Source organism: Ranitomeya variabilis, chromosome 8, assembly GCF_051348905.1.
Source record: "Ranitomeya variabilis isolate aRanVar5 chromosome 8, aRanVar5.hap1, whole genome shotgun sequence".
In the NCBI taxonomy this organism is placed as follows: domain Eukaryota; kingdom Metazoa; phylum Chordata; class Amphibia; order Anura; family Dendrobatidae; genus Ranitomeya; species Ranitomeya variabilis.
Genome location: NC_135239.1, coordinates 104,809,246 through 104,836,933, shown reverse-complemented (window position 1 = coordinate 104,836,933; position 27,688 = coordinate 104,809,246). Strand labels below are relative to the sequence as shown.

Below are 27,688 nucleotides of genomic sequence, written 5' to 3'. Positions count from 1 at the left end.
CTTTTAATGGTGTCTGAGCCTAATTTTTGGAAATGTTTGGACTCCAAGTTGGGTCTCCTTCATGTGTGTTGCATGTAGCATTAGGGCTCCCAGACTGGCAGGCCTGCAATTACTTTCAGTCAACTACCTGTGCTACTATCCTTAAATGTTTCTAACAATAGTAGTCTGCAAAGCTGATATTTGTGCCAATTGAGTGTGGCTGATCAGAAAATTGTAACTTAAATTCAAAGCTGTAAATGCGGGCACAGATCCTGTCTCATGCATGCCTGACTGATGTGCCATTATAAAATTTCTACTGTGGGACAATTGATGCCACTTTTAATGGTGTCTGCCCCTAATCTTTGGAAATGTTTGGACTTCAAGTTGGGTCTCCTTTATGTGTGTTGCCTGAATTTGGCAGGGCTCTCAGAGCACCAGGCCTACACCTGTCACTCATCAACTTGTTACTGATCAATGTTTAAGTTGTTAAAGTTGGTCCCAGGCCGTGTCCCACGCATCCATGCTGCAAATTTATACTATTTCTACTCTGGGTCAATTGATGCCACTTTTCCTGATGTCTGCCCCTAATTTGAGCTGTTTTTGCAGCTTTTGGCTCTCTTGAAAGTGCTGTCTATGAATTTGGTTTTGCTTCCCATTGAATTATTTTGAGTTCGGATAAGTTCGGCAAACCGAACCTTATAAGGTTCGCTCATCTGTAATTACTGTGGTTGGCCAGGCACATACCTTCATTGAGTCAATACAAGAATAGTGTATTAAAGTCATTTAGGCAAGGTTGATTGCATTACAGTCCTTGGTGCTGCATAGAAGCCAAAATCTTTTCAGGGCCAATTTAAATAGATTCTATTCTCTACAGGCTTGGACTGGCTCATAGGGAAACAGGGGAATCCCCTAGTGGGCCCCTGTGCAGATCTTGGCCACCAACCCCATTGTATAGGCAGTAATTGGCATAATTTAACTGGCTGTCATTTACTGCCCCCCAGGGCCAGCCGCCACCTTCTTTGACCATTTCACCACCTGGCTACTTAATTTCCTTTCTGCGGACATCCCCACTATCATCATGGGTGACTTCAGCATCCCCTTTGACACTTCCCTCTCAGCTGCCACTAAACTTCTATCTCTCACTTCCTCCTTCGGCCTTGCTCAATGGTCTTCTGCAGCCACTCACAAAGATGGCCACACATTGGACCTCATCTTCACCCGCCTCTGCTCCCTATCTAACCTCTCTAACTCACCTCTCTCTCTTTCTGACCATAACCTCCTCACACTCTCTTCCCTCTCCACTCCTGTCCACAATCCCCACCCCACAAACTTGCACACCTGTTATGATCCTTAGTGGTTGAGGATCACAAATTACTCCAGCTAAGTAACAAACATAGGACAAGCTCTAGGGAGGTGGCAAACTGGACTGACCGCAAATCTGAACCTATCCAAACACACTAGAAGTAGCCGGTGAACGTGCCTAAAAATCCTAGACGTCTCGAGCCAGCCTGAGGAACTAACTACCCCTAGAGAGAAAGAAAGACCTCTCTTGCCTCCAGAGAAATAATCCCCAAAGATATAGAAGCCCCCAACAGATAATAACGGTGAGGTAAGAGGAAGGCACATACACAGGGGTGAAAGCAGATTCAGCAAATGAGGCCCACTAATACTAGATAGCAGAAAATAGAAAAGGGAATCTATGCGGTCAGTAAAAAACCCTTACAAAATATCCACTCTGAGATTTCAAGAACCCCCACACCAACTAACGGTGTGGGGGGAGAAACTCAGTCCCCTAGAGCAACCAGCAAGCGAGGAAATCACATTTTAGCGAGCTGGACTAAAAACATAATGAACACTGATAATCAAAAAATGATCAAACAAAAACTTAGCTTGTCTTGGAGAGACTGGGAGCAAGGTAGTCACAAGGAATCTGAAGAGCACTGAATACATTGATAGCAGGCAAGGAACTGAGTCTCCAGGTGAGCTAAATAGGAAACCAACCAAGGATAACGAACCAGCTGATGCAGCCAACCTGCAGAAAGACAACACTACACAGTACCGCTTGTGACCACTAGAGGGAGCCCAAAAATAGAATTCACAACACACACCCTCACAGAAATCTTAAACACATCAATATACACTCACTGTCTGAATCCCTTCTCCCTCTTACAGGCATAAGTTCCCTACACAATGCGGATACCACTGCTGCACTATATATCACTACAATAGCTGTACTCTGGAATCGGTTGCCCCCTCACACATACCAAAGCTTGCCAAATCAACAGACAGCCCTTGCACACCAGCCTGACCAAAGAACTGAGACAGGCTACCAGGGTTGCTGAGCGGAGAAGGAAAAGATCCCACTCCAATGAGCACTTCATCACATTGAAACAGTCCCTCACTACTTTCAAGGACGCACTTGCTGCAGCAAAACAAACCTTCTTCTCATCTCTCATATCCTCCCTGTCTCACAACCCTAAACAGTTATTCAACACTTTCAATTCTCTCGTCCGTCCCCAGCACCCCCTCCCTCTCTACTCATCTCGGCGGAAGACTTTGCCTCATTTTTCAAGCAGAAGATTGATAACATCAGAGACAGTTTTAGTCGACAACCCCAGAGCCCTTCCTCCTAACTGCCCAGTCCTCCTCCTCCAAAACAAACTTCTCCACCATTACAGAAGATCGACTCTCAACTCTAATCTCAAGATAACATCTCACCACCTGTGCACTTGACCCGATCCCATCCCACTTCATCCCAAACCTCACCACAGTCTTCATTCCAACCCTAACCCATCTCTTCAACCTATCACTAACAACTGGTGTTTTCCCCTCAAGCTTTAAACATGCCTCAATCACACCTATCCTCAAAAAGCCCTCTCTTGACTCATCCTCTCCATCTAGCTTTCGCCCCATATCACTTCTCCCCTATGCCTCAAAACTACTGGAACAACATGTTCATCTTGAACTGTCCTCCCTCTTTGACCGCTTTCAATCTGGCTTCCGGCCGCATCACTCCACTGAAACTGCCCTAACTAAAGTCACCAATGACCTATTAACTGCCAAAGCCAAGTGACACTATTCTGTCTTCCTCCTCCTAGACCTGTCCTCTGCCTTTGACGCAGTGGACCATTCCCTAGTATTACAGACCCTCTCATCTCTTGGAATCACTGACTTGGCCCTATCTTGGATTTCGTTGTACCTAACAGACGGGACATTCAGCATCTCCCACTTGCACACCACCTCCTGACCTCGCCCCCTATCTGTCGGAATCCCGCAAGGTTCAGTCCTAGGGCCTCGGCTCTTCTCCATCTATACCTTTGGCCTTGGACAGCTCATAGAGTCCCATGGTTTTCAGTATCATCTCTATGCCGACGACACACAGATCTACATCTCTGGACCAGATGTCACCACCTTACTAACCATTCTTATTCTCCGCTAGATTTCTAAAAACTTAATATGGACAAAAAAGAATATAAATGCATATAAAAACTTCCTAAATCACCATGAATAATCATTACTCATAATTGTCACACATACACAGACATATCAACCTAATGAAGAAAGACATGTGTGTCTGTGTGTTTAAGGTAGAGATGAGCAAATCGACTTGATGCAAATCGACTTTGTGCAGTAGTTATGTAATTCACTGAAACTGGCGGATTTGAATAATTTGCAATTCAATTTGCACAAATTGACAAAAATGGCAGCCGTAGAGCACTCACATGACAGTCAGGAAAGACTAAACTAGCCTGTATAAATGCAGAGACAGGGAATTCAGCGATCATTTTGAGGTGAATCTGGATAGTGAGAGGACGTCACAACTCACAGCTTAGCAAAGGAGATAGGAAGGAAAAGTCATAAACAGTGAATATACATTACAAATAGTGTGTGACATCACAGCAGTGAAGAACGGTTACATTGTGGTTACCCATAGCCACATACGTTAAGGTCACTTTAGCATTATTAAAGTTGTATTTGGGTTAAAGAGCTTGAAAGGGATTGGATAAAGTCCTAGTGGACCTCAGAGTGTTATAAACAATTTTTTTTTTAATTTGCTGAATCTTGCAAATATTCAAATTTCAAAAGATTATACCATCTCTACTGGGTGGGGTTCCAGAGCTCTTCAAAGTAATTTGACATTTCGCCTGTCGCCTTATATAATGGAAATCAGTTTTAATCCATTTTATTTCATCCTTTTCTTTTTAAGCCCCATTGTGTTTGTATAAAGTTGATGCATCATATTCTGTAATTCGCCCATAATGAGTGATGTGTAATGAGTCTTTGGTGTTTACAAATGAAACATGAACACCAGATACAAAAACTGTTGTAATTTATTCACTAAAAGGATTTTGTGGATTGTAATGTCTTTCAAGTATTAAATTACAGAGAAGCACAGAATGAGATTGGAGACTGCAGTTAGCTCAATAGGGATAGGGAGACACAGAAATATACACAATAAAAGTTGTCTGATACTCGATGCTGCGCTCTGTGCTGTATGATAAAGCTTTCACTTTCATTCTGTAGGTTTCCGGCTCTTTCAGGGGTCTGTTGGTAAAAACCACTCCTTTCATATGTTCCTCCCTTATAGAGAAGGGTAGCATTGGGTCTTCATTAAGTATAAGGAATGTTGTTCTTGGATGTAATATTCCATCTTGTGTGTATGCCACCAGGCGAATTAAGTCTTGATTGGCAGCAATACCAAATGGAAGTGAGACCAGTTTGTACTGCAGTGCATAGGGGCTGAGAGCACACTCCAAATCATTCAGGGCACAATTCTTCAAACAGTACCTGGTGTTACACAAACATGATAAACGGCATTAGTCATATGATAACAAATAACTGTTAACAACTTCAATTCAATTTGATTTGTTGTCTTGCAAAAATAAACTCTTTCTTGTCCATCGACTGGGTCAGGTATTAAGTGAATGGGACTAAGGAGAGCAAGTACAGCCCATGGACAAGAGTGGCAAGGTGCTTCAATTACGTTATGATGACTGACATACAAGTGCGACAGCTGTGTGCTATTACTGGATGCAGTGGGTTTAGGAAATGAGCCCACTCCATGCAGCGGAAGTGCTGGCTGCCTTATATCACCTGCAACCAACACATAGCTCAGATCATATTAGTTTAACCAAGTGTCACTTCTGATGGCCATTGACATCCTGTGCAACACAATTGCAATTGCTTTCCACTGCAGCCTTCTGATGGCTGAGTCTGTGACTGAGCTTCATAGAAGATCGCCAATTTCACAATACACTACAAGGAGAACAAGTCCTCTGAAAGGATTATTTAAAGATGTGAAAGTGTTACAAAATATTTTTAAACACATACATGCATATATACAGTACAGACCAAAAGTCTGGACACACCTTCTCATTTAAAGATTTTTCTGTATTTTCATGACTATGAAAATTGTACATTCACACTGAAGGCATCAAAACTATGAATTAACACATGTGGAATTATATACTTAACAAAAAAGTATGAAACAACTGAAAATATGTCTTATATTCTAGGTTCTTCAAAGTAGACACCTTTTGCTTTGATGACTGCTTTGCACGCTTTTCGCATTCTTTTGATGAGCTTTAAGAGCTAGTCGCCGGGAATGGTTTTCACTTCACAGGTGTGCCCTGTCAGGTTTAATAAGTTGGATTTCTTGCCTTATAAATGGGGTTGGGACCATCAGTTGTGTTGTGCAGAAGTTTGGTGGATACACAGCTGATAGTCCTACTGAATAGACTGTTAGAATTTGTTTTATGGCAAGAAAAAAGCAGCTAAGTAAAGAAAAATGAGTGGCCATCATTACTTTAAGAAATGAAGGTCAGTCAGTCCGAAAAATTGGGAAAACTTTGAAAGTGTCCCCAAGTGCAGTGGCAAAAACCATCAAGTGCTACAAAGAAACTGGCTCACATGAGGACTGCCCCAGGAAAGGAAGACCAAGAGTCACCTCTGCCTCTGAGGATAAGTTTATCCGAGTCACCAGCCTCAGAAATCGCAGGTTAACAGCAGCTCAGATTAGAGACCAGGTCAATGCCACACAGAGTTCTAGCAGCAGACACATCTTTACAACAACTGTTAAGAGGAGACTTTGTGCAGCAGGCCTTCATGGTAAAACAGCTGCTAGGAAACCACTGCTAAGGACAGGCAACAAGCAGAAGAGACTTGTTTAGGCTAAAGAATCCAAGGAATGGACATTAGACCAGTGGAAATCTGTGCTTTGGTGAGTCCAAATTTGAGATCTTTGGTTCCAACCACCATGTCTTTATGCGATGCAGAAAAGGTGAAAGGATTAACTCTACATGCTTGGTTCCCACCGTGAAGCATGGAGGAGGAGGTGTGATGGTGTGGGGGTGCTTTGCTGGTGACACTGTTGGGGATTTATTCAAAACTAGATTGTGGCCCGATTCTAATGCATCGGGTATTCTAGAATATGCATGTCCCCGTAGTATATGGACAATGATGATTCCAGAATTCGCGGCAGACTGTGCCCGTCGCTGATTGGTCGAGGCAACCTTTATGACATCATCGTCACCATGGCAACCATTATGACATCTACGTCGATACTGTGCCCGTCGCTGATTGGTCGAGGCAAATTCACGGCAGACTGTGCCCGTCGCTGATTGGTCGAGGCAACCTTTATGACATCATCGTCGCCATGCTGTGCCCGTCGCTGATTGGTCCCAATCAGAGACGCGGGATTTCCAGGACAGACAGACAGAAAAACCCTTAGACAATCTAATATATAAAGCTGAATATGTGTATGTGTGTATGTATGTATGTATGTGTGTGTGTATGTCCGGGATTGGCATCTGAACCGTCGCAGCTACAGCCACAAAATTTTGCACAGTCACACGTCTGGACCCCGAGAGCGTCATAGGCTATGTTGTGAGGCGAAATTTTAACCCCGCGCGTTCCAATTCACCAAACAATTTTGCCCCTATCTACATAATGGGGAAAAAATGAAAGGAAAAGTGTTGGAGGCAAATTAACAGCTGCCAGATGTGAACAAGGGGGACGTAAAGAATGAGAGCGATGGCGCCAAAGAGTATATACTGTACAGTTGCTAAGGTGGGGCCCCGACATGGGATAATCACCACACCACCACGGGGATATGAACACACACAAAATGCGCCACACACTACCACGTGCTCGAACACATATATCACCCTCAGCACACATTTCACCACACATACACCAACCTCGCCACATAAAAATCGAAACACAAAAGTCGCCGCTCAAAACTCGCCATGCGCAAAACTCTACACATGCAAAACTCGCCACACGTGCAAAACTCACCTCATGGAAAACTCGCCACACGCAAAACTTGCACACGCAGAAAAATTGCCACATGCACAAAAGTAGCAACACGTGCAAAAGTTGCCTCACACAAAACTTGCACATACTCAAAAGGCACCACACATAAAACTCGCCACGCACAAAACTCGCCATGCGCAAAACTTGCTGCACACAACTTGCTACACTAACCTGTCACATGCAATTCGACACACAAAAAGTTGCTACACGCATGTCGCCACACGCAACTCAACACACACAACTTGACACACGAAACTCGCCCTAAAACACACACAAGGCTGGTATTATCCTTCAAAAATAAAAATCTGATTAATAAGCAGACAAACTACAAGAGCAACAAATGTACCATAAAGGAATCCGGCAGCTGTCAGTCACATGACCAGTCTATTATGTGTATGTGTGCGCTAATATATACTGCCAGGGGGTGGGCTTACTGTTGGATGGGGATTTATCAGGCTGCCAATTTAGCTTACAAATACTGTGGTAAAAATACTGACCAAATAACGTGTGAACGAGGGCTAATACAGGAGGAGATGACATACAGATATATACTATATACAGGAGGAGATGACACACAGGTATATACTATTTACAGGGGAGATGACACACAGGTATATACTATATACAGGAGGAGATGACACACAGATATATACTATATACAGGAGAGATGACACACAGGTATATACTATATAGAGGAGGAGATGACATACAGGTACATACTACATACAGGAGGAGATGACATACAGGTATATACTATATACAGGAGGAGATGACACACAGGTATATACTATATACAGGAGCAGATTACCTACAGGTATATAGTATATACAGGAGGAGATGACATACAGGTATATGCTATGTATAGGAGGAGATGACATACAGGTATATACTATATACAGGAGGAGATGACACACAGATATATACTATATATAGGTGAGATGACACACAGGTATATACTATATACAGGAGATTACATACAGGTATATCTAATATATAAAGCTGAATGTGTGTATGTATGTATGTGTGTATGTCCGGGATTGGCATCTGCACCGTCGCAGCTACAGCCACAAAATGTTGCACAGTCACACGTCTGGACCCCGAGAGCGTCATAGGCTATGTTGTGAGGTGAAATTTTAACCCCGCGCATTCCAATTCACCAAACAATTTTGCCCCTATCTACATAATGGGGAAAAAGTGAAGGGAAAAGTGTTGGAGGAAAATTGACAGCTGCCAGATGTGAACAATGGGGACTTAAAGAATGAGAGCGATGGCACCAAAGAGTATATACTGTACAGTTGCTAAGGTGGGGCCCCGACATGGGATACTCACCACACACAGGGATATGAACACAAACACAAAATGCGCCACACACTACCACGTGCTTGAACACATATACGACCCTCAGCACACATTTCACCACACACACACCAACCTCGCCACATAAAAGTCGAAACACAAAAGTCACCGCTCAAAACTCGCCACGCGCAAAACTCGCTACATGCAAAACTCGCCATATGCAAAACTAGGCTCACACAAAACTCGCCACACGTGCAAAACTCACCTCACGGAAAACTCCCCTCATGCAAAACTTGCACACACAGAAAAATTGCCACATGTACAAAAGTTGCAACACATGCTAAAATTGCCTCACACAAAACTTGCACATACTCAAAACGCACCACACATAAAACTCGCCATGCGCAAAACTCGCCATGCACAAATCTTGCTGCACACAACTTGCTACACTAACCTGTCACATGCAACTCGACACACAAAATGTTGCTACACGCATGTCACCACACAAAACTCATCTCACAAAAGTCGCTACATGCATGTCGCCACACGCAACTCAACACACACAACTTGACACATGAAACTCGCCCTAAAACACACACAAGTCTGGTATTATCCTTCAAAAATAAAAATCTGATTTAATAAGCTGACAAACTACAAGAGCAACAAATGTACCATATAGGAAATACGGCAGCTGTCAGTCACATGACCTGTCTATTATGTGTATGTGTGAGCTAATATATACTGCCAGGGGGGAGGGCTTCCTGTTGGCTGGGGATTTATCAGGCTGCCAATAGCAACCAATCACAGCTCAGCTTCTATTTTGCTACAGTTAATTAATCTGAGCTCTGATTGGTTAATATAGGCAACAAAGACATTCTCAGTATAACAAAGCTAATATATGTTGTGAAATGCTTCTATTAGCTTAGTTTTTGCCTTTTAATAATTACATTTCTATCTATTTGTTTTGTGGTTTTTGCGTGCAGAATAAATTTTTGTTAACACATTCTATTTTGCTAACAGCAGTCATTAACCCGGGCAAAGCCGGGTAGTACAGCTAGTTATATATATAGATTGTAGGCATACTGAACCAGCATGGCTACCACAGCATCTTGCAGCGGCATGCTATTCCATCCGGTTTGCGTTTAGTTGGACTATCATTTATTTTTCAACAGGACAATGACCCCAAACACACCTCCAGGGTGTGTAAGGGCTATTTGACCAAGAAGGAGAGTGGTGGGGTGCTACGCCAGATGACCTGGCCTCCACAGTCACAGACCTGACAGATCGAGATGGTTGGGGGTGAGCTGGACCAGAGTGAAGGCAAAAGGACCAACAAGTGTTAAGCATCTCTGAGAACTCCTTCAAGATTGTTGGAAGACCATTCCCTGTGACTACCTCTTGAAGCTCATCAAGAGAATGCCAAGAGTGTGCAAAGCAGTCATCAAAGCAAAAGGTGGCTACTTTGAAGAACCTAGAATAGAAGACATATTTTCAGTTGTTTCACACTTTTTTGTTAACTATATAATTCCACATGTGTTAATTCATAATTCTGATGCGTTCAGTGTGAATGTACAATTTTCATAGTCATGAAAATATAGAAAAATCTTTTAATGAGAAGGTGTATCCAAACTTTTGGTCTGTACTGTACATTATTTTTTTAATGTTTAAATTGTTAGGAGTCGAGTTTCCTCTGCCGCACAGGGGGAATCTCGATCCGTGTCTGCTGCGGTCTCCCATTCTCCATCAGCCGCAGTGGAGCCTGCTCAGCGGAGACGTCGGTCCCAGCGTCTCACTGAGTCTGATTCAGTGCAAAGGGTTATTGCTGCCTCTCCAGGCTCTGCTATTGTACCCTGCACTGATCTACGGCGAACAGGCTTTTCTGGGACTAAGTCCTGCTTTGCACACACTGAGCATGCCCAGGGTAAGATCTCTCACTGGAGATCAAGGGTCACATGTTCAGGTACTGCAGCCAAATCTATTGGTCTTTCTAGGAAGGTCCTGTAGGTACGCAGGCTCGGTAGCAGTCTCTCATTGGTTCTCTTTTGGAAGGTCCTGTACGTGCTGCAGCTATTTAACCCTTGTCAGGCTGCATAATTTTACAACCTTAACAGGCTGCATAGGTACAATTGTACCTTCACATATACCTCCACTGTGGGAAGACGTTACTTGGTTTCAGAAACTAAAGTTCATTCAGCTACAAATGTTATGCTGATATCTATTGTTCAGTGTTGTTACTGGTCACTTATGTTGCTGTCAATTAAGTTAATTCAAACTGGGAGTGGCTTCTACTTGTCTTCCTGCCTCCCTCCTCTCATTAGCCATTTTGCTGTTCATCTCATTGCTGTGAGCACACATTTCTAGGCTTGTGAAGTCTTCAATTTCTTGGAAACGAAGGTAGGAAAGTCTCACAGCATCTAACAGCCAGTTATACCTTTATTCTCATTATGTGGGGACAGAACAGTCAAATTGTCTTTCAGCCTGGACTTGGCTTACATATATTTTGTATGAAACTTATCACTATAGGTATAATTTTTATACGAAAAATGGATAATAATTAGTATCTACATATTGTTTTACGATGTTTTATTTATATTCAGCACAAAATACGAAGCCAAAATTCATCTAGCAAGTCATCATGAGTGATAGTAATGCTGGATCTAGTTTCCGCCATAATCCAAGAAAACGTGTTTGCAGGTTAGTATAATTTTGTGAAAAGCCAATAATGTAGTATTTCGGAAAATTATTTATTTTACATTTTTTCATATTTACAGATTTACGTCTGACGAAATAATGCGAATGCTAGAAGAATCTGATTCTGAGCATGAGGATGAACCATATGTTGCATCTGATGATGAAAACTATGTACCACAAGTGGATGTTACTGAAGAAGATTCAGACATTGAACAAGAAATGGTCATAGAGCATGAAAATGAATACAAATCAGACGAAAGTGTTGAGGATGATTCTGTGCCTCAAAGTGCAGGCGACATTTGGACTGCTAAGGATGAAACTCAATGGTGCAGTAATCCACTGCCAAATGCACAAACAAAATCTCGTAATGTCCTACGACAAAGAGGTGGCCCTGCAGCAATCAGCAACCTATATACAGCAAAAGAGCTATTCAAGTCCATCATGACTCCCGAGATGTGTGACATCATATTACGGGAAACGAATCGAAAGGCCAAGAGAGTTTGTGATGCTTACAACAACGAACTGGTACAACGTTTTCCTGATTCTTCCAAACGGCCACCACAAAAAACATTCAAGCAATTTACTGAAACTGAACTTCATGCATTTTTGGGCATACTGATTGCTGCTGGTGTGCACAGAGCCAACAAAGAGAATCTGGAGGAAATGTGGAATGTTGCTGCTCTGCCTCTTATACGTGCAGCCATGTCTCGTGACCGCTTCAAGATGATACTCAGATTTATCAGGTTTGACAACGAAAATACACGTGCAGAACGTGTGCAAACAGATAAAGCTGCACCAATACGGGACATCTGGACAATGCTGAACAGTAATCTGGAGAGAGCCTACAAGCCATATCATTGTATCACCGTCGACGAGCAATTATTTCCATTTAGAGGTCATACTAAATTTACCCAGTATATACCTTCAAAACCAGCTAAATATGGCATAAAGATTTTCTGGGCTTGTGACTCATCAAATGCCTACCCTTTACAAGGTCAGCTCTACACTGGGAAACCAACTGATGGTCCTCGACAAGTAAACATTGGAGAACGAACAGTATTGGACCTAGTGAGCTCGTATAAAGGCTCTGGAAGAAATGTCACCACCGATAACTTCTTTACAACCATGGAACTAGCTAAGGTATTGAACTCCTGGAACATGACACTAGTTGGTACAGTGAGAAAAAACAAAAGGTTCCTACCTAACAACATGCAGCCTGCCAAAGAAAGGCCTGTAAACTCGACAAATTTTGCCTACAATCATGATGCAACAGTCTGTTCATATGTACCAAAGAAGAACAAATCAGTCGTGCTTCTATCATCTATGCACATGACGGGAGAAGTTGAAGAGACACTAGCAGCCAAGCCAGAGATAATAAAATACTACAACATAACAAAAGGTGGCGTTGATGTTATGGATAAAATGTTGGGAGAGTACACTGTGAAACGACGAACATCACGTTGGACTTTGGCATTTTTCTACAATATGATTGATGTCAGTGGGTTAGCATCCTACATCATCTACAGAGAACACAATCCAAGCTTCAGGGCAAAGGATCAACGAAGAAAGTTCCTGAAAGATCTCGCAAATCAGCTGTGTATGATTGCAATTGAAGATCGTAGTACAAACAAAATGATAATGAGAAACCATTTTCTTCGAGGTGCAGTAGAAATGGTGCTTGGACGATGCATTGTGGTAGCATCGCAGCCAGCAGCTGGCCCCAACATACCTCATGGTAGTCGTGGACCCTCCCCTGTTGTTGGTAGTTGCTATGTCTGCAGAGACCTGAGGCGAAAACAACGCAAGACTAGAAAGTCTTGTGTGGTTTGTGTGAAACCCATTTGCGATGAACACTCTGTAGCAAAGCCAACATGCATTACTTGTAAAGAAAATCAATAAAAAAAAGTTTCTTACATTTTCTTTTATAATGTAAATGAACAGTTTTTTACTTGTTTATAATAGTTAAATAGCATTATCATTAAAAAAAAATTTATGCTTTTTCCCTTGCATTATCTTCATTCAAAATATATGAGGTACATTTGTACCTATGCAGCTTGTTATGGATGCAAAAAGATCTCGACCCCTTATCTCGGAAGCGGGTGGAGATATTTTATTGAAATTTGGCCAATATATTCTGGACCAAAAATGTAGAGATGTCACGAAATTTCAGCCCTCTACGTCTTTTCAAAAAAAAGTTATTGCAATTTTAAAACGGAATAGTTACAATTGTACCTATTCAGCCGGATAAGGGTTAAGGCTCGCATGGCCGCACGGCCATGCGCTAGTATCTTCTAAAGTTACATGCTTTGCGCCACTGTGGTCATATGCGTGAATGTGTTCAGGGACCCGGCTGAAATAAGCCCCTAGAATGCTGGCACCTCCGGTGAGGAGTGTTGTGTGCATGCATGACCACTGACTGCTCTCTTCTGGGTAGTTAGCCTGTGTCTCTGTGAGAGTTAACAGGGCACAGAGCTTTGCTTTCTCGGCGGCTCTGTGAAGCTAACAGAGCTGGTTAATACCGCCATATTGTGCCGCCATTCTCTTAGCGGCAGGATATTTCCTGCACGGTGGATCCCGGGTTGCGAACGCACCAATCACATCAAAAAATATATTCGGTGCGTTCCGCAAACCCTAACATAAATCACATCAAAATGTAAAAAAATAACATCTTTATTTTTACTGTGTATTTCCATGGAAATTGAAAAACAAATTGAAAGCTAGAATTGTTTTGTTTGCCAGAATTTCCCAAAGGGCACGGCTGTATAAATTAAACGGAGATCGGAATGCAATGCTCGGACTGGTCAGCAGCTCTCCTAATCTGAGCATGACAGCTGCACAGAAGTACAAGAAGCTATCATGTTTTATTTGGGGGAGCCACCGACCAGTCCAAGCACTGCGTTACATTCTCCATCCAATTTAAATGAAAGGCCTTCTAACTATGCCCTATAAAAGGCAATGAAAAGCAATCAAAACTTTGCATGGTATCCATGAAAACAATCAATAAGTGGTTTTAATAAAAAATATTAGCTTTATGCGCAAAGAACAAGCACTCTCTCAGTTCCATTAACTGAAGACAAAAAAGTTACAACAGAAAGCAGAGACACAATTCACTTTTTTTTTTTTTTACAAACATATGACAAATCTGACATTTTGATTTGTTTTCCTTAGGTCGTTTACCATATTAGTTAAATTTATAAATTCATAGGTTGGACTTTTACAGACACAATATCATATGGGTTTTTTTTAACTGGAAAAATGGGAGAGATTCAAACTTTCATTCTTAATTATTTTTCAATTTATTTTATAACCTTATCTTCATTGCAACCCAGGGACAGCAACCTAAAATCATATTAAGTATTGCAGTATATAGGAAATATCACAATCTCCTGGGAAACCCAGATGTTCATCAGAGAACAGAAATGGTGGCGATATGGACCTTTAGTAGGTTCCTGCGCTACTGGCACTCCCCACCCACCACTTAAGGCCCCGTCTCACTAAGCGATTTACCAACGATCACGACCAGCGATATGACCTGGCCGTGATCGTTGGTAAGTCGCTGTGTGGTCGCTGGGGAGCTGTCACACAGACCGCTCTCTCCAGCGACCAACGATCAGGGGAACGACTTCGGCATCGTTGAAACTGTCTTCAACGATGCCGAAGTCCCCCTGCAGCACCCGGGTAACCAGGGTAAACATCGGGTTACTAAGCGCAGGGCCGCGCTTAGTAACCCGATGTTTACCCTGGTTACCAAAAAAAACAAACAGTACATACTCGCCTTTCGGTGTCCCTTGCCGTCTGCTTCCTGCTCTCACTGAGCCGCCGTACAGTGAGAGCAGAGCGCAGCGGTGACGTCACTGCTGTGCTCTCACTTCTCACTGTACGGCCGGCAGTCAGTGAGAGCAGGAAGCAGACGGCAAGGGACACCGAAAGGCGAGTATGTACTGTTTGTTTTTTTTGGTAACCAGGGTAAACATCGGGTTACTAAGCGCGGCCCTGCGCTTAGTAACCCGATGTTTACCCTGGTTACCAGTGAAGACATCGCTGGATCGGTGTCACACACACCGATTCAGCGATGTCAGCGGGGCCTCAACGACCAAAAAAAGGTCCAGGCCATTCTGACACGACCAGCGATCTCGCAGCAGGGGCCTGATCGCTGGTACGTGTCACACATAGCGAGATCGCTATGGAGGTCGCTGTTGCGTCACAAAACTTGTGACTCAGCAGCGATCTCGCTAGCGATCTCGCTATGTGAGACGGGGCCTTTACAGTAAATCTCACACTGCTCTGTACAAGCTGCAGCTGTCAGTCACACTGGGCGAGTGAAGATTGAATGCACTTTTATTTATGGGCTCAATCTCTATCCTCTTTATACTTATGCTAAAATGGTCATTTTAAAATCAGGATTATACAGCCATTGTGAAATTAATTTTGACAATAATTGCAATAGCCTCATCAAGTCTAATAGACGTTGACCTAAACAATATATTCAGTTATTGTTCAATAATACAACATAAAAAGGAAACCTTAGAGTATGCTTCAAATTCCTGTTTTGTTTCCATCCATCCCCCGCCCCTTCACATATACACAGAAGTACACTAGAAGAATTTGGCAATATTAACTCAAAAATTATTGGGTTGTGTCTTCAAAGCCAAAATAGTTGTGTCCTGAATTGGTTAATATACAGTATGTATCACTGCTTTTATGTTAGAAAATAAAACAGAATATAATTTTTTGTTAGACAAAAACACAAAATTTACATTAAAATGTATTAAAATATCTAAGCAACATCACTTAGGGTTGTAAGGACCAAAAATAAAAGAAAACAGCCTAGAATGGATGTTTCTGAAGGACTTGTAATCTGTCAATTCTGACAAATGATGGATGCTTCAGTCTGTGCCCAGCAGCAGCTAGATGAAGAACTTGGAGAGATTGTCCACTAGTTTTTCATGGATGACCTATCCTTAGGATAGTTCATCAATATCTGATTGGTCAGAGTCTGTCAACAGGCACCCCTGCTTATTAGCTGTTATTGGTGTCGGCAGTGGTGGCCGCCGGCTGGAAGTACTTAGCTGGCCGCCTTCTGGTAGTGACCGAGGTTTTGTACTGCACATCCGCCTCCTATTCAATAGGACGCGGATGTGTAGTACCCTGCAGTGGCCACTATCAGAAGATGGTGAGCTCCATAAGTGCACTTAAGGATAGGTCATCAATGAAAAAGTAGCAGACAACCTCTTTAAAGTACATCATTAAAATGGTAGGAATTTATTTTATTGAAGACTGACATATTGCTTAGATGTGCATTTAGAAAGGAAATGAACAATAAAAAAATCAGGACAAAAGTGTCTATAGCCTATAAGGTAACTTGTGAGTGTCATGTGCTGGTAGATAGTTGCTTGATCCGTACACCTTACTTATTTAACAATGACTAAATTCAAACTTGAAAATTGCCATGCAGTGGAGGAAATACATAGGTTAGAGATGATAGAATCAATTTGATGCAAATAAAACTTGTTTACAGTTTGATAAAATTTGCAGGTTTTGGCAAACTTAAAAGTGTGCCATTCAAATTGCACTATTTGTCAAATTTTAAAAAATTTTTGCTGTCATTTTAAAAATTGGAGAAGACTGCATCAACTACAGAAGGCACACATGAATCTCCGTGCACAGTCACCTGGATTTTTCCATAATTCCTTGCAGCTATCCCATCACATGGAACAGAGCAGACAATCTGGAGAGACTATCCTAGCCAGTATAAAAGCTGAATCACGGAATGCAGCAGCCATTTTTATTTCATAATTGAAAGAACACCAGAGCTCAGAGTTCAGCAATAGAGAAATGAATAGAGATCCCTAAAACAATGGACATATACAGTACTACAAGGCAACTGGAAGCTTTGAAGAATTGCAATTTGCAGAAAATGGATTTGCTGTGAATATAATGTGTGGGAAAAATCTGTTGAGTCTAACGGATTAGAATTTCAAAAGATTCAGTTATCGCTACAGGGTTTTGGAATTTACTATATTGGGGGGGAAAGGTTAGCAATACCTTCAACAAAATTGACAAGTATACACTGTTTTCAGTACATAAAATAAACTAGTAAGTATAACATACCCAGAAGAAGAGTCTCGTAGGTAGTTTGGAGGGCAAGGGGTATCGATGCATTGATGACTTCCCCTCATGTTAAAGCACATCTGGTTTGGATCACATTGAATATTTTGGAGAAGGCATTCATCAATATCTGTGAGTAAATGTGCAAATGACATAGTTGTTAGAATACATAAATTTGCTTTAGCTAGAAATAACACAAGTTGTTCAAAGAAACCCATAATTGACACACCCTACATATAACCTCTTTACTCTGGCACTCTATCTGTCTGAAGCCCTCAAAAATAAGGAAATGACACATTCTCAACAGTATGAAGACTGAAAGGATTAAACATAATAGTAGACACACCGTGAGCTGCTGCTTCTTCATCTTTAGTTTTTATCTTACAGCTCCACTGTTTACTTTTTTAAAGCACACAACATTCTTTGGGTAACTGAAGATACAGTCATGGCTGATAGTGTTGACACCCTTGAAATTGTTCCAGAAAATGAAATTTGTCCCAGAAAATTATTGCAATTACACATGTTTTATTATACACATGTTTATTTCCTTTGTGTGTATTGGAACAACACAAAAAACTGAGAAAAAAAAAGACAAATTGGACATAATTTGACATAAAACCCTCAAAATGGGTCTAATAAAGTTGTTGGCACCCTCAACTTAATATTTAGTTGTACACTCTTTGGAATAAGTAACTGCAATAAATCGCTTCCTATAAACATCAACATGCTTCTTACACCTCTCAACTGGCATTTTGGACCACTCTTCTTTTGCAAACTGCTCCACAACTATTTGAAGGGTGCTTTCTTCCAATAGCAATTTTAAGATCCTTTAGATCTGGACTCATTGCTGGCCACTTGAGAACTCTTAAGCACTTTCTATCCATCCATGTCTGGGTGCTTCTCGAAGTATGTTTGGGGTCATTGTCCTGCTGGAAGACCCATGACCAAGGATGCAAACCCAGATTTCTGACACTGGGTATTATATTGCAACCAAAAATCCTTTTGGTAATCTTCAGATTTCATAATGCCTTGCACTGTCAAGGCATCCAATGCCAGAGGCAGCAAAATAACCCCAAACATCTTTGAACCTCCACCATATTTGACTATAAGAATGGTGTTATTTTCTTTGTAGCCTTATTTCATTTTTGATAAACAGTAGAATGATGTGCTTTACCAAAAATGTCTATTTTCTAATCTATTCACAAGACGATTTCCCAGAAGGATTTTGGCTTACTCACGTACATTTTGGCAAACTGCAGTCTAGATTTCTTATGTGTCAGCAGTGGGGTGCTCCTGGGTCTCCTGCCATAGCATTTCATTTCATTCAAATGTGGACAGATATTTCATACTTACACTGATGCACCCCGAGACTGCAGAACAGCTTGAACTTCTTTGGAACTTGATTTGGGCTGCATATCCACTGTCTGAATCATTCTCTGCAGCCTTTCATCAATTTCTCTCTGCCTTGCATGTCCAGGAAGATTAGCTTGAGTGCCATGGGTTGTAAACTTCTTGATTATGTTGTGCAATGTGGAAAAAGGAACATCAAGATCTCTTGAGATAGACTTGTAACCTTGAGATTGCTGATATTTTTCAACAATTTTATTTCTCTTCTCCTCTTACTGTTCTCCATGCTTAGTGTGGCACACACAGACACATAATGCAAAGATTGAGTCAACTTCTCCCTTTTTATCTGGTTTTAGGTGTGACTTTCATATTGCCCACACCAGTTACTTGCCCCAGGTGAGTTTGAATGAGCATCACATGCTTGAAACAAAGTTGTTTAACCACAAGATTGAAAAGGTGCCAACTTTGTCAGACCCATTTTGGGGGTTTTGTGTGAAATTGTGTCCAGTTTGCCTTTTTTTTCTATTTTTGTCTGTTGTTCCAATACACACAAAGGAAATAAAAATATGTATAATTATTATTTTTTTTATTATTATTATTCATTTTTATAGCGCCATTTATTCCATGGCACTGTACATGTGAAATACGGGGCAAATATAGACAAATACATTAGACATGAGCAAAAAAACAAACAAAAAAAAAACAAGGCACACGGGTACATAAGGAGGGAGGACCCTGCCCGCGAGGGATCACAATCTGCAGGGGATGGGTGATGATACACTAGGAGAGGGCAGAGCTGGTTGTGCGGCGGTTCAGTAGGTTCAGGATCACTGCAGGCTGTAGGCTTGTCGGAAGAGGTGAGTCTTCAGGTTCTTTTTGAAAGTTTCTATGGTAGGCGAGAGTCTGATGTGCTGGGGTAGAGAGTTCCAGAGTATGGGGGAAGCACAGGAGAAGTCTTGGATGCGGTTGTGGGAAGAAGAGATGAGAGGGGAGTAGAGAAGGAGGTCTTGAGAGGATCGGAGGTTGCGTGTTGGTAGGTACCGGGAGATCATGTCACAGATGTATGGAGGAGATAGGTTGTGGATGGCTTTGTAGGTCATTGTGAGGGTTTTGAACTGGAGTCTCTGGGCAATAGGAAGCCAGTGAAGGGCTTGGCATAGGGGAGAGGCTGGGGAATAGCGGGGAGACAGGTAGATTAGTCGAGCAGCAGAGTGTAGGATGGATTGGAGTGGTGCCAGAGTGCTAGAGGGGAGTCCAGAGAGTAGGAGGTTGCAGTAGTCGAGGCGGGAGATGATAAGGGCATGCACTAGTGTTTTTGTGGTGTCACGGTCAAGGAATGCGCGGATCCGGGAAATGTTTTTGAGTTTGAGGCGGCAGGAGGCAAGGGCTTGGATATGTGGCTTGAAAAAGAGGGCAGAGTCGAGGATCACCCCGAGGCACCGGGCGTGTGGGACTGGGGAAAGTGAGCAGCCATTGACATTGATGGATAGGTCTGGTGGAGGGGTAGAGTGAGATGGAGAAAGATGATGAATTCTGTTTTGTCCATGTTCAGTTGTAGAAAGCGAGCAGAAAAGAAGGCTGAAATAGCAGGCAGACAGTGCGGGATTTTGGTAAGTAAGGAGGTGAGGTCAGGTCCGGATAGGTAGATCTGCGTGTCATCAGCATAGAGATGGTACTGCATACCGTGGGATTCTATGAGCTGTCCCAGACCGAAGGTGTAGATGGAGAAGAGTAGGGGTCCTAGAACAGAGCCTTGAGGAACACCAACTGACAAGGGGCGAGGTGAGGAGGTGGTGTGGCGGAGGGAGACACTGAATGTCCGATCTGTCAGATATGATGAGATCCAGGAAAGGGCCAAGTCTGTGATGCCAAGAGATGATAGGATTTGTAGCAGAAGGGAGTGGTCCACAGTGTCAAAGGCAGAAGACAGGTCCAGGAGAAGGAGGACAGAGTAGTGTCGCTTGTTCCTGGCAGTTAGTAGGTCATTGGTGATTTTAGTTAGGGCAGTTTCAGTTGAGTGATGGGAACGGAAGCCAGATTGTAACAAAACATTTGTAATTGCACTAATTTTCTGGAAGAAATACCTAATTTGCTGGAACAATTTAATGGTTGCTAACACTTTCTTCCATCACTGTATGCATATATATATATGCAATATGTACACACACACACACACACATTCAAAGGGATTTCAGAAATAGATGTCAATTCTGAAAGATCATGCTAAAATTAATAAAAGCGTGAGGGGAAGTAATTTTGATTTTACACAAAAAGGATTATCATAAGTAGACTCTGAATATGCAATATTTCATATAGGAGGTAAAGGGAAATTATACAGCTAAATTTTGGATTGATTTACAGAAGATATTAAAACACTGAAAATTTACCATAATATGTCATTTCCCATAGCTTCCTTGGAATGCACTGCTACTGCCATGGTTGTGGACAGGATTCCTTCCCTGTCCTCTCGGGGTTAATTTGTATAGCCTCCTTCTGGTTTGGGGAGGGCTATATTTGTCAGTGATACATCTGTCTTGGCTGTGTATCTGACCCCCTGGTGTGCTTGCATACTGTTTAGTCCGTTTGCTTTCTTGTGTATGACTCAGTCTGTTTTCTCGTTCTGTGCTTTGCCTTGAGGCTCTGTGCTAATTGTCTGTTTCTGGCTCTGACCTTCGGCTTGGTACTCTAACTTCCCTCCTGTCTGCCCCATTTGTACTGTACCACTATCTTTGGCTCCTCGACCTTTTGCTAATGTCCTCCCGTTAAGAGGGGGTACTGTCATGTTGTGGACAGGGTTCCTTCCCTGTCCTCTCAGGGTTAAGTTGTATAGCCTCCTTCTGGTTTGGGGAGGGCTATATTTATCAGCCTTCATCTGGGGATCCTTGTCAGTGATACATCTGTCTTGGCTGCATGTCTGACCCCCAGGGGTGCTTGCATAATGTTTAGTCCATTTGCTTTCTTGTGTATGACTTGGTCTGTTTTATGTGCTTTGTCTTGTGACTCTGTGCTAATTGTCTGTTTCTGGCTCTGACTTTCGGCTTGGTACTCTAACTTCCCCCCTGTCTGCCCCATTTGTACTGCACCGCTATCTTCGGCTCTCCAACCTTTTGCTATGTCCCGACCACGCTTACGTCTCACCCTTTTGGCACTTCATCGATCTCCCGGCTTGACTTCGGCACGTTCAGACTACGCTCCGCTTCCGCCGGTCACTGCCACCAATCAGCGTCAGACTCCGCCTCCACCCACTCCAACGGAGTTCACGTGTTTCAGGACCTGCGCTCTGGCAGGTAAGCTCACCGCGGCACTCCTTACTCTCTCTCTGTCCTTCTGTAACACGTGCACAGACTCCTGCTGTAAGTCTGCAGCAGGGCTCTTGATAGCTACCATCCGGACTTGTATTTGGAGATGTACTATTTTTTAAGTGTACATGTATTTTCACACAAAATCTATAGAAAAGCATGGTGGTGTTGTGCTCATCAGCAAAAATATTTTGGCACATTTCACTCTGTTAGATAAAAGAATTCTCCTGATTCTTATGATTTGCAACTTTCCACCCTTTTTGATTGTGCAGTTCCTCTTCATCAGCACACTGTCAGCATTGTAGATGCAACTTCCTTTCTCTTAATTCCCAGCATACATTGCTCTTACCACAGTCTAATGGCTTGCCTGCCCTGAACTTAAAGCTTGACACTTTTTATGCCATTATATGGATTAAGAAACAAAAGATGAAACACAAAAAGACAAACAGTCACAGCCTCATCCTGTGATCTGACTTACCGTCTTTGCTGCTAGATATGGATGATACTTTACAACAGGCAGCGCGCAGAAAGTTAGGCTGAAGGGATCCACCTAGTGGCCAACACTATGGAGTGACTTTTGAGTCAGAGGACATAATTTTTAAATAAAGTGATTGTGTATTTAAATTATCTATCAAATTCACATTGTCCATGAACTAAGATCGAGCAGTCTGAAAGTACAGCGTCCATTTAAGAATTATGTTATGAAAACGTTCAGCATAGAATCGTATTGGATGGAGAGTGTGGAGTCTCTTTTCCAACAGGGATTGACAACTGCTCTTGTAACAGAAGGGAGAATTGAGCTTTTATTCTCTTGCTGTGTACCATCAGTGGAAATCAACTACATATTTGATTTCAAAATGTAACATTTTATTGAATTACTACAGATTTCAACCACCCAAGTTGTGGCAGTTCTCTGCTGAATTAATCTTCATTAGAAAGCCCAATAAACAAAATAATTTTTGTTGGTGAAAATGTTTGCTGTTTTCAAGGAATATCTGCTATAAAACCTCTTCCACATGTGACTGAATTATCCAAAACTTTTCAACATTAAACAATATTGCCTGGAGTGTAACTAAAATACTGTGGGCCCTCATGCAAATTTATTGGACTAGTTCACCCACCAGTATGTTGTTTGTATGCATCCCCCAGTTCCGTTTCTTGGGTCTATAAGCATCTTCTTTCCCCTTTGGTACCAAACAAATTATTGGTATAGCCATGTTTCATGCCCCTCAATTGATGTCTTCCACATTTAAGTTGCAGCCATGTGTGCCACCACAAAGTAATAAACCCAATTTTGACCTTGATGTGCACTAATTCCCCCATCCTCCATAGCCCATAGCTCCTCACACACAATTAAGAATCCCATCAATTCCATGAGCTCTTCATCCTCCAGTAGACTTGGGCTGTGTGCCACACAAACATTGACCTCTGGATCTATGGGATATCGCCAACCATCATTTTCACTAGAATTCTGAGTGAGTGAGTGAGTGAGATGCTTCTGCATTTGAAAAATGTAATATACCACTGCCATCTGTCACACAGTCAAAATGATGTGATGAATCCTTTCAGGGTTACCAGATCAAAATGGCTGCTAATGTAAGTTCCGTGGATGCGGTTGGCATTTTGTGGTGGTTTATTATTTATTAGCTATTTCATCTAAGCATTTCAGGGTTGGACTGACCCCTTCATCAGGATTAATCAAAATTTTACTGACAAAACGAAAACTCAGCATCATCCCACTGATTCATAACTGTAATAGAAATTTTGGCTGCCAACGTCACATCGATCCAGAATGCAGCATTCATGTGGAATACATGCCAAGGCTGCTACAGGGTCAAGCGTTCTCTGCTTGTCGTGAAACTGCAGGAAAGAACTCTCTTCTAGGAGTAGCCTGCTACTTCAAACCGGGCTCCGACCCTTATGGGGATGATCACGATACCACCTCTTAAGACCTTGATTGTGTCACCCCTGAATACTGCCTGGACATACCTTGACATGACTTTCCATTGGCCATGAGTTGATAACCAGGTGGGCAGACACACTGGTAACTTCCGAGCACATTTCTACATTCATGTTGGCATATATCTTGATTGTCACATTCATTAATGTCTATGTAGAATAAATAAATGAGTGAGATAATTATTACATTATAACAATATTATAATGCAAACATGGAATACAGCCCTCAATCTGAATGTGACTTACCTACACAAGATTTCCCGGGACCTTCAGACCTGAACCCTCGTGGACAAACACAGGCATAACTACCATGCATGTTTTCACATATTTGGTTATTTTTGCACCGATGTTCAGCCTCTCTGCACTCATTAATATCTAAGACAAAAGAATAAAGAATTTTTACATACAACCATGAACTTGCAGTCCTCATTGGCCCCAATCTCCTCCATCTCATGTCCTGATTCTGCTCTGAAGCATTACAATGAAACACTGCAAAGTGCCCTGGATGAAGCTGCCCCTCCTATACATAGAACAACTCGGCACAGACGGCGACAACCATGGCACACGCTGCAAACATGTTTCCTGCAGCGGTGCTCCAGGTGCGCTGAACGTCTGTGGAGAAAATCTAATCTACCCAAAGATTTCATCCATTATAAGTTCATGCTAAAAACATACAACTCTGCCCTTCACCTCTCCAAACAAACCTATTTCAACACCCTCATCACCTCACTGTCAAATAACCCTAAACGTCTCTTTGACACTTTCCAGTCCCTACTCAACCCAAGAGAGCAGGCCCCAACCACAGATCTCCGCGCTGACGATCTGGCCAATTACTTCAAAGAAAAAATTGACCACATTCGACAGGAAATCATCTCCCAATCTCTTCATACCATGCACTGTCCTCCCTCTCCGACTGCATCTAGTTCACTCTCTGACTTTGAACCAGTTACAGAAGAAGAAGTAAGCAGGCTCCTTGCATCTTCTCGCCCGACCACTTGCACCAGTGACCCCATTCCGTCACATCTCCTCCAGTCCCTTTCCCCGGCTGTCACCTCTCACCTAACAAAAATATTCAACCTTTCCCTCACTTCCGGTATTTTTCCATCCTCATTTAAGCATGTCATCATACATCCATTACTTAAAAAATCCTCCCTCGACCAAAATTGCGCCACTAATTATAGACCTGTCTCTAATCTTCCCTTCATCTCTAAACTCCTCGAATGCCTGGTCCACTCCCGTCTTACCCGCTATCTCTCAGATAACTCTCTTCTTGACCCTCTTCAATCTGGCTTCCGCTCTTTACACTCTACTGAAACTGCCCTCACTAAAGTCTCTAATGACCTACTAACAGCTTAATCTAATGGTCACTACTCCATGCTAATTCTCTTGGATCTCTCAGCAGCATTCGACACTGTGGATCATCAGCTCCTCCTCACTATGCTCCGCTCCATAGGCCTCAAGGACACCGTTCTCTCTTGGTTCTCCTCCTATCTCTCTGACCGATCCTTCACTGTATGTTTTGCTGGTTCCTCCTCCTCTCACCTTCCCCTTACTGTTGGGGTTCCTCAAGGATCAGTGCTAGGCCCCCTCCTCTTCTCTTTGTATACTGCCCCTATTGGACAAACAATCAGTAGATTTGGTTTCCAGTACCATCTCTATGCTGACAACACCCAATTATACACCTCTTCTCCTGTTATCACGCTGACCTTTTTAGAAAACACCAGTGATTGTCTTACCGCTGTCTCTAACATCATGTCCTCCCTCTATCTGAAACTGAACCTGTCAAAAACTGAACTCCTCGTGTTCTCTCCCTCTACTAACCTACCTTTGCCTGACATTGCCATCTCCGTGTGCGGTTCCACAATTACTCCAAAGCAACATGCCCGCTGCCTTGGGGTCATCCTTGATTCCGAGCTTTCATTCACCCCCCACATCCGATCACTGGCTCGCTCTTCTTATCTGCATCTCAAAAACATTTCTAGAATTCGCCCTTTTCTTAATTTCGACTCTGCAAAAACTCTTACTGTCTCACTTATTCATTCTCGTCTGGACTATTGTAACTCTCTACTAATTGGCCTCCCTCTTACCAAACTCTCCCCGCTCCAATCTGCCCTGAATGCTGCTGCCAGGGTCATATTCCTCACCAACCATTACACCGATGCCTCTACCTTGTGCCAGTCATTACACTGGCTACCCATCCACTCCAGAATCCAGTACAAAACTACTACCCTCATCCACAAAGCACTCCATGGCTCAGCACCACCCTACATCTCCTCTCTGGTCTCAGTCTACCACCCTACCCGTGCCCTCCGCTCCGCTAATGACCTCAGGTTAGCATCCTAAATAATCAGAACCTCCCACTCCCGTCTCCAAGACTTTACATGTGCTGCGCCGATTCTTTGGAATGCACTACCTAGGTTAATACGATTAATCCCCAATCCCCACAGTTTTAAGCATGCCCTAATTTAAGCATGCCCTAAAAACTCATTTGTTCAGACTGGCCTACCGCCTCAACGCATTAACCTAACTATCCCTGTGTGGCCTATTAAAAAAAAAAACATAATCAGGTTCCTCGCATCATGTTCTCTCATACACTTTATGCAATTAATAGCACTCTGTGTCTGTACTGTTACATACTTAGGCAGTTAACTGGATCATGCAGCTTTACATGAACACCCAAGCCTTACACTATGGCTGGTCCAAATAACTAAAGCAATTGTTACCATCCACCTCTCGTGTCTCCCCTTTTCCTCATAGTTTGTAAGCTTGCGAGCAGGGCCCTCATTCCTCCTGGTATCTGTTTTGAACTGTGATTTCTGTTATGCTGTAATGTCTATTGTCTGTACAAGTCCCCTCTATAAGTTGTAAAGCGCTGCGGAATATGTTGGCGCTATATAAATAAAATTTTTTATTATTATTATTATTATTATTATTATTATTATAATATTAGCATTTCATATGCTTATGGCAAAAGCCATGTGCAGAGACTTGCATCTATATGAGTCCTCAGCATTATTTTTCCTTGCAAATCTGGTATGAATCCATGAGAAAAAAACTCTTAGGGTATGTGCACATGTTCAGGTTTATTCGTGTTTTTTTCGCGTTTTTTCCTGATAAAAACGCTATAAAAACTCATTTAAAACGCATACATTATGCATCCTATCATTTAGAATGCATTCTGCATGTTCGCGGTAAAAAAAAGCAGCATGTTCATTAATTTTGCGGATTTTCCGCGTTTTTCCCGCAATTCTATGCATTTGGAAAAAATGCACAATATTGCACAAAAAACGCGAAAAAAACGCATGCAGATTTCTGGCAGAAATGTCCGTTTTTTGTCAGGAAAATTTCTGCAAGAAATCCTGATGTGTGCACATAGCCTTAGGGTATGTTCCCACGGTCAGTAAACGCTGCGGGTTCAACGCTGCGTATATCCACAGCGTTCAATCCGCAGCAGCCAGATGTTACAGCATAGTGGATGGGATTTCAAGAAATCCCATCTAAACTATTCGTGCTCGGACGCCTCCGGCTTCCCTGCAGAGACGGACATGTGGCACATCTTTCCAGACCACAGGATGTCTATTTGTCTTGCGGAGATGCTCAGTCTCCGCAAGATAAATATCACACGTACAATGTATTGGACACGGTGATTCCGCACAGTTCAATGAACACGTGCGGAATCACCTGCGGTCAAGAGC

At 42.5% G+C, this 27,688-nt stretch overlaps 1 protein-coding gene across 1 annotated transcript in view; it reads right to left on the bottom strand.

Moving 5' to 3' along the window:
- Positions 1–4,293: 4,293 nt before the first annotated feature.
- HMCN1 (hemicentin 1) overlaps positions 4,294–27,688 on the bottom strand; it is a 768,245-nt gene continuing 744,850 nt past the window's right edge. Inside the window, exons 103-106 of the mRNA XM_077275842.1 lie at positions 24,240–24,368; positions 24,024–24,143; positions 17,392–17,518; positions 4,294–4,767 (exon numbers count right to left, since the gene is read on the bottom strand). Of these exons, the coding sequence (XP_077131957.1) occupies positions 4,401–4,767; positions 17,392–17,518; positions 24,024–24,143; positions 24,240–24,368 (743 nt within the window). The 3' untranslated portion in view covers positions 4,294–4,400. The remainder of the gene's footprint in view (positions 4,768–17,391; positions 17,519–24,023; positions 24,144–24,239; positions 24,369–27,688) is intronic.